Here is an 8,578-nt window from a genome sequence, read left to right as displayed (position 1 = left end):
CTCGAGGAAAACAATGGCCTGGTGTGGGGGCCTCAAGGAAAACAATGGCCTGGTTGTGGGGGCCTCGAGGAAAACAATGGCCTGGTGTGGGGGCCTCAAGAAAAACAATGTCCTGGTGTGGGGGCCTCGAGGAAAACAATGGTCTGGTGTGGGGCCTCGAAGGAAAACAATGGCCTGGTGTGGATGCCTCGAGATAAACAATGGCCTGGTGTGGGGGCCTCAAGGAAAACAATGGCCTGGTGTGGGGGCCTCAAGGAAAACAATGGCCTTGTGTGGGGGCCTCGAGGAAAACAATGGCCTTGTGTGGGGGCCTCGAGGAAAACAATGGCCTGGTGTGGGGGCCTCAAGGAAAACAATGGCCTGGTTGTGGGGGACTCGAGAGAAAACAATGGCCTGGTGTGGGGGCCTCGAGGAAAACAATGGCCTTGTGTGGGGGCCTCGAGGAAAACAATGGCCTGGTTGTGGGGCCTCGAGAAAAACCTGGTACTTCCTGTAGCTATGTTCTTGCCTGGTACTCCCTGTATATAGCCATGTTATTACCTGGTACTTCCGGTATATAGCCATGTTATTACCTGGTGCTCCCTGTACATAGCCATGTTATTGCCTTGTACTCCCTGTATGTTATTAACTGGTACTCTCTGTATATAGACATGTTATTACCTGGTACTTCCTGTATATAGCCATGTAATTACCTGGTACTTCCTGTATATAGCCATGTTGTTACCTGGTACTTCCTGTATATAGCCATGTTATTACCTGGTACTTCCTGTATATAGCAATGTTATTACCTGCTACTCACTGTAGCAATGTTGTTATTTTTACTTGGGATTGTTTTTCGTTATTCACAGTGTATTTATTCCTTATGTCATTATTTCTATTTTACTCTGTATCTTTCTCTCTGTATTGTTGGAAAAGGACCCGTAAGTAAGAATTTCACTGTTAGTCTACACCTGTTATTTACGAACGTTATGTGATTTGATTTTGATTTTCCATCGCTAAAGCACATCCACCATGCTTGCCTGCCTCCTGGCCCTGACCAGACCATGACATACACCCTGACCCTGACCACTATTCTGTTATATTGCCAAGTTCTGTTTTTGTATCTGTCTGTATCACATTTCATCCGCTGGAGACAATGGCACCTCTGCCCTGCCTGAGCCTAGCTCCCTGCCGGCCTCCTGCCTACTCCATGTTATGTAAGTGAGTATCAGAACGCAGTGCAGTTTATCATCTGGGACCTCTCTCTCTCTCTCTGTACAGTATACCAAACCCACACAGCATTGCCCATGACACCTGGGTTCAAATAGTATTTGAACGTTTTCAAATACCTTGTTTGTTTGTCTAAGCCTGCATAGAGAGCCTGTTGGACAGGGTTTGCACTTGTGGGACTATTCCATTGGCCAGGCTAGCTCAATCAAGCCCATCTAAAGTATTTGAAAGAGAACAAATGTATTTGAACCCAGGTCTTCAGCCCAGCCCAGGCCTGCCTGCCAGAATTGCCAGAGAACACAAGTTCTGCTGTGGATGGAACTCAACTCACACTGCTCAGCTGAGTTCAAGTGCCTTCAGGAAGTTTCATACCCTTTGACCTTTTCCACATGTTGTGTTACAGCTTGAATTTGAAATTGATTCAATTTAGATGTTGTGTTACTGGCCTACACACAATACCCCATAATGTAAAATCTGAATTATGTTTTTAGACATTTTTACAAATTAAATAAAAATAAACAGCTGAAATGGCTTGAGTCAATAAGTATTCAACCTCTTGGTTATGGCAAGCCTAAATAAGTTCAGGAGTAAAAATGTGCTTAACAAGTCACATAATAAGTTGCATGGACTCAGTCTGTGTGCAATAATAGTGTTTAACATGATTTTTGAATGACTGCCTCATCTCTGTACCCCACACATACAATTAACTATATCTAAGACCCCTCAGTCGAACAGTGAATTTCAAACAAAGATTCAACCACAAATACCAGGGAAGTTTTCCAATGCCTCGCAAAGAAGGGCAGCTATTGGTAGATGGGTAATTTATTTATTTTTAAACACATTGAATATCCATTTGAGCATGGTGAAGTTTATTAGTTATACTTTGGATGGTGTATCAATACACCCAGTCACTACAACGATACAGGCGCCCCTCCTAACTCAGTTGCCGGAGAGGAAGGAAACCGCCAATGGTGACTTTAAAACAGTTACAGAGTTTAATGGGTGTGATAGGAGTAAACAGAGGATGTATCAACAACACTGTAGGTACTCCACAATACTAACCTAATTGACAGAGTGAAAAGAAGGAAGCCTGTACAGAATACAAATATTCCAAAACATGCATCCCATTTGCAATAAAGCACCAAAGTAAAACTGCAAAAAATGTGGCAAAGAAATTAACTTTATGTCCTGAATACAAAGCATTATGTTTGGGGCAAATCCAACACATTACTCAGTACCACTCTTCATATTTTCAAGCATGGTGGTGGCTGCATCATGTTGTGGGTATGCTTGTCATCGGCAAGGTCTAGGGAGTTTTTTTAAGGATAAAAAGAAATAGAATGAAGCTAAGCACAGGCAAAATCCTAGAGGAAAACCTGGTTCAGTCTGCTTTCCAACAGACACTGGGAGACAAATTCACCTTTCAGCAGGACAATAACCTAAAACACAAGGCCAAATATACACTGGAGTTGCTTAACAAGATGACATTGAATGTTCCTGAGTGGCCTAGGTACAGTTTTGAAATAAATAGGCTTGAAAATCTATGGCATGACTTAAAAATGGCGGTCTAGCAAATGATCAACAACTAAACTCTTAGAGAATTACCCAGAAAGACTCAGCTGTAATCGCAGCCAACGGTGATTCTAACATGTATTGACTCAGGGGGTTTAATACTTATCTAATCAAGATATATTAGAGTTTTATTTTCTTTCATATTCTTTTTTTTTTATTACAACTGTTTTACAACTTTTTCTTCCACTTTGACATTAGAGTATTTTGTTTAGATCGTTGACAAAACATTTTTTTTATCCATTTTATTCCCACTTTTTAAAACAACAAAATGTGTAAAAAGTCAAAGGGGTGTGGATACTTTCTGAAGCTCACTGTAGCTCAGTTAATCTCTCAGCCCTCGCATTGCCGAGTGTCTCACAGATGGCGTCTCAGAAACAGTCAAACTGGACGAGATAAGATCTTGCCTGTATCCTAAATAGCACCCTATTCTCTATATAGTGTGCGGGCCCTGGAACCCTATCGGCCGTTGTCAAAAGTAGGGCACTATAAAGGGAATATGATGCCATTTGGGATCCAACCCATGCAAAAATGCCTCGATTATCCTACACTGTGACTGGAAACACTTATTTTGTCTATAATGTTAAACAACCAGTTTTGCAGTCAGTATTGATTTCTGATTATCTTCCTTTAACAAGGCCTGGGAGAATAATAAGGAGCAGATGGAATTTAATTTTGATCAATTACACAAAATAAATGTTTGTTTCCAATGTGCTAAGATGAATAAAATTCATTTAACTTAATTTGTAATGATCATTTATGACCTTGAAATCAATATGCTTATATACTTTTTTACATTTTTATTTCACCTTTATTTAACCAGGTAGGCAAGTTGAGAAGAAGTTCTCATTTACAATTGCGACCTGGCCAAGATAAAGCAAAGCAGTTCGACACATACAACAACACAGAGTTACACATGGAGTAAAACAAACATACAGTCAATAATACAGTACAAAAATAAGTCTATATACAATGTGAGCAAATGAGGTGAGATAAGGGAGGTAAAGGCAAAAAAGGCCATGGTGGCAAAGTAAATACAATATAGCAAGTAAAACACTGGAATGGTAGATTTGCAGTGGAAGAAAGTGCAAAGTAGAAATAGAAATAATGGGGTGCAAAGGAGCAAAATAAATAAATAAATACAGTAGGGGAAGAGGTAGTTGTTTGGGCTAAATTATAGATGGGTTATGTACAGGTGCAGTGATCTGTGAGCTGCTCTGACAGCTGGTGCTTAAAGGTAGTGAGAGAGATAAGTGTTTCCAATTTCCGAGATGTTTGCAGTTCGTTCCAGTCATTGGCAGCAGGGAACTGGAAGGAAAGATGGCCAAAGGAGGAATTGGCTTTGGGGGTGACCAGAGAGATATACCTGCTGGAGCGCGTGGTACAGGTGGGTGCTGCTATGGTGACCAGTGAGCTGAGATAAGGGGGGACTTTACCTAGCAGGGTCTTGTAGATGACCTGGAGCCAGTGGGTTTGGCGACAAGTATGAAGCGAGGGCCAGCCAACGAGTGTGTACAGGACGCAGTGGTGGGTAGTATATGGGGCTTTGGTGACAAAACGGATGGCACTGTGATAGACTGCATCCAGTTTATTGAGTAGGGTATTGGAGGCTATTTTGTAAATGACATCGCCGAAGTCGAGGATTGGTAGGATGGTCAGTTTTACGAGGGTATGTTAGGCAGCATGAGTGAAGGTCTGCTTTGTTGCAAAATAGGAAGCCAATTCTAGATTTAACATTGGATTGGAGATGTTTGATGTGAGTCTGGAAGGAGAGCTTACAGTCTAACCAGACACCCAGGTATTTGTAGTTGTCCACATATTCTAAGTCAGAACCGTCCAGAGTAGTGATGCTGGATGGGCGGGCAGGTGCAGGCAGTGATCGGTTGAAAAGCATGCATTTAGTTTTACTTGTATTTAATAGCAGTTGGAGGCCACGGAAGGAGAGTTGTATGGCATTGAAGCTCGTCTGGAGGATTGTTAACACAGTGTCCAAAGAAGGGCCAGAAGTATACAGAATGGTGTTGTCTGCGTAGAGGTGGATCAGAGAATCACCAGCAGCAAGAGCGACATCATTTATGTATACAGAGAAAAGAGTTGGCCCAAGAATTGAACCCTGTGGCACCCCCATAGAGACTACCAGAGGCCTGGACAACAGGCCATCCGATTTGACACATTGAACTCTATCAGAGAAGTAGTTGGTGAACCAGGCGAGGCAATCATTTGAGAAACCAAGGCTATTGAGTCTGCCGATGAGGATGTGGTGATTGACAGAGTCGAAAGCCTTGGCCAGGTCAATGAATATGGCAGCATAGTATTATTTCTTATCGATGGCGGTTACGATAACATTTAGGACCTTGAGCGTGGCTGAGGTGCACCCATGACCAGCTCTGAAACCAGATTGCATAGCGGAGAAGGTGTGGTGGGATTCGAAATGGTTGGTAATCTGTTTGTTGACTTGCCTTTCGAAGACCTTAGAAAGGCAACGTAGGATAGATATACGTCTATAGCAGTTTGGGTCAAGAGTGTCCCCTCCTTTGAAGAGGGGGATGACAGCAGCTGCTTTCCAATCTTTGGGAATCTCAGACGACACGAAAGAGAGGTTGAACAGGCTAGTAATAGGGGTTGCAACAATTTCGGCAGATCATTTTAGAAAGAGAGGGTCCAGATTGTCTAGCCTGGCTGATTTGTAGGGGTCCAGATTTTGCAGCTCTTTCAGAACATCAGCTGACTGGATTTGGGTGAAGGAGAAATGGGGAAGGCTTGGACGAGTAGCTGTGGGGGGTGCAGTGCTGTTGACTGCGGTTGAGGTAGCCAGGTGGAATGCATGGCCAGCCGTAGAAAAATGCTTATTGAAATTCTCAATTATAGTGGATTTATCGGAGGTGACAGAGTTTCCTATCCTCAGTGCAGTGGGCAGCTGGGAGGAGGTGTTCTTATTCTCCATGGACTTTACCGTGTCCCAGAACTTTTTTGAGTTTGTGTTGCAGGAAGCAAATTTCTGCTTGAAAAAGCTTGAAAAGTAGTTAAGTAGTCTATTCTGGAAATTACATTATGATTGGTCTATTGGATGACTGTAGTCACTATAACAATAGTAGGCGTACTGCTAGTCTTAACACTGTTTTACAGACTTGTAACAGGGTAATACATGCATTACAGTAGTCTAGGCTACTACACAAAATCCTCTTCCATTTTTCCTTGTGTTTTATTTATTGTTTCCTACCGACCTATCCTATCAGAGTGATGTGATTCGACCCACTCACTCCCTATCATAACGTCACCAATGAGCTGTGGCTGTGAGACACCCTGTTGATTGTTTGAGAAACGTTTTACACAATCGAATTGACACCGGAGCAGCTAGGGCGTAGAAGGGAGAATAAATACATTCCAAATAAATAGTCTAGAATATCATAGGAATAACCCTACAAGATCAGTCGAAGAGAAAGTTCAATCACAACTCGCCCTATCGGCACAAAGAGAGAGACGTCTGCGGGACGGTCCTGGCAGCACAACAACAGTTATCTCCCTATTTTCTCTCTCCATTGGAAGAAACGAGGCACCTGCAATGGCAATTCACAGAGTTGGAATTATTGCGAAATGGGCTTCAAAATAAAACACTTTGGGATGTGATAAATAAAACGGACAAGGAAAATCAGAGCGTGTGTGACCAAAGCATATCAGAGCGAGAACCAAGCGCTGAGAGCTATATTAGGTCACCGCATTGCTGCTTTGACTCTCAAAGCAACGGGAACGGCAAATAGCACGGCGCACGAGCACGGGCGCCCGGTTGCATTTGATTTAAGCCGCCGCCTACCACAGCAGGGAGACCGTTCTGTTTCGTCCACTAAATGACTATTCATTGCAGATTTTTTTAGATTTTTTTAAAACTACGACCTGCTTTTCAACTGGTAACCGAGAACCCGTAGATAAAATAAGATGTTAAAGTGATTACCATGGGTAAATAATAAACAACATCGGGCAAGCAAGCTCCCTTCCCGGAGCGCAGGTGGATCCAACGAAGTGGTGGAACAGGGTATTGAACGAGGACAGGAGCTGCAGCGTACCACGATAACCTCGGGACTACTAGCCTACTACTACTACTGTCTTGAAAGAATAGGTCTAACTATTCATTGCTATATCTGCTTTTTGGGGTCCATATGATGCTAAATTATTTCACAAACTGGATGTGTATCAGAACATCATTATGGTGGAAATAGAATAACCCAAGTGATGTTGCCACTGTAGAACGCATAACGCACTTGGACTAATAGGTGTGTAACTCTAATCAAATGATTGTTTTGTAGGCTTCCCAAGCCTGCTTTTATTGAAATAATACTTAGTTCTCTCTCATGTGGACCTATAATAGTCTGTAAAGGATGCCTGAAGCACTCGCCCCAGCCCAGGCGCTCTATATCGGCATGGAGGTGGTGATTGCCGTCTTCTCCGTCCTGGGTAATGTGATGGTGGTCTGGGCGGTGAAAATTAACAAGTCGTTGAGAGACACAACGTTCTGTTTCATCGTTTCTCTGGCCCTGGCGGATATCGCAGTGGGAGCCCTCGTCATTCCCTTGGCGATAACTATCAGCATCGGACTCCAAACTCACTTCTACAGCTGCCTGATGGTCGCGTGCACGGTGTTGGTACTGACGCAAAGTTCCATCCTGGCCCTCCTGGCCATTGCGATTGACCGCTATCTCAGGGTCAAGATTCCAACCAGGTAAACAAAAAACAACTCAGCATGTCTTATACCTACACTGACCAGTTATACTCTAATTGAGCAGGTGGATAAAATGCACTAGTGAGGAGGATGATGATGATGGTGATGATGATGAGGGGAAGGTGGTGTGGCGTGGGAGGAGGAGGTGATGAAGAAGGTGTAATGATGATGAGGAGGAGGAGGAGAAGAAGCTGTGGTGTGTGAGGAGGAGGTGATGAAGGGGGTGTAATGATGATGAGGAGGAAAAGAAGAGGAAGGTGTGGAGAGGAGGAGGAGGTGATGAAGAGGGTGTAATTATGAGGAGGAGGAGGAGGAGAAGAAGAAGGTGGGGAGAGGAGGAGGAGGTGATGAAGAGGGTGTAATGATGATGATGTTGATGATGATGAGGAGGCGGGGGAGGAAGATCTCATTACCAGGTGGTTGTCATGGTGGTCATCATAACACCTTTTGGTTCCATGTCACTAGGATGCCTACATCCTCACTGCCAGGCCCCGTGGAGAGGGGAGGGGTCTGACATTCTGGTATTAACATGACAGCACACACACACACACAGAAAGACAAGTACACAAATGTGTGAAGACACACACACCGACAGCTTAACATAGCAGAGCGATACAAGCAGCTCTAATTAGCTGTTATGTCCTCAGGAATGCAGTGAAGGAAGGATGAGAGACTAACAAGCCATCACTGTGAGGAGGAGTGGAGAAAATCACATCTCTGTTCTTCTCTGCTGACAATGTGAGGAGGAGTGGAGAAAATCACATCTCTGTTCTTCTCTGCTGACAATGTGAGGAGGAGTGGAGAAAATCACATCTCTGTTCTTCTCTGCTGACAATGTGAGGAGGAGTGGAGAAAATCACATCTCTGTTCTTCTCTGCTGACAATGTGAGGAGGAGTGGAGAAAATCACATCTCTGTTCTTCTCTGCTGACAATGTGAGGAGGAGTGGAGAAAATCACATCTCTGTTCTTCTCTGCTGACAATGTGAGGAGGAGTGGAGAAAATCACATCTCTGTTCTTCTCTGCTGACAATGTGAGGAGGAGTGGAGAAAATCACATCTCTGTTCTTCTCTGCTGACAATGTGAG

At 43.6% G+C, this 8,578-nt stretch overlaps 1 protein-coding gene across 1 annotated transcript; it reads left to right on the top strand.

Moving 5' to 3' along the window:
• Window positions 1–6,334: 6,334 nt before the first annotated feature.
• Window positions 6,335–8,565, top strand: LOC115166407 (adenosine receptor A1-like). Its single transcript, XM_029720311.1, has 2 exons — window positions 6,335–7,492; window positions 8,140–8,565. Exons 1-2 carry the CDS (start codon window positions 7,152–7,154, stop codon window positions 8,159–8,161), a joined length of 363 nt encoding a protein of 120 aa, XP_029576171.1. The 5' UTR covers window positions 6,335–7,151; the 3' UTR covers window positions 8,162–8,565.
• Window positions 8,566–8,578: the final 13 nt, after the last annotated feature.

Source organism: Salmo trutta, chromosome 28 (genome assembly GCF_901001165.1).
Source record: "Salmo trutta chromosome 28, fSalTru1.1, whole genome shotgun sequence".
Lineage (NCBI taxonomy): Eukaryota > Metazoa > Chordata > Actinopteri > Salmoniformes > Salmonidae > Salmo > Salmo trutta.
The sequence above is the reverse complement of the archived record's forward strand: the minus strand, read 5'-3'. Positions and strand labels throughout refer to the sequence as shown.

Coding starts and splice junctions, on each gene's coding strand:
- LOC115166407 (XM_029720311.1), top strand. CDS start 7,152: ATGCCTGAAGCACTCGCCCCAGCCCAGGCGCTCTATATCGGCATGGAG. Junction 7,493..8,139: donor AGGGTCAAGATTCCAACCAG/GTAAACAAAAAA, acceptor TTATGTCCTCAG/GAATGCAGTGAAGGAAGGAT.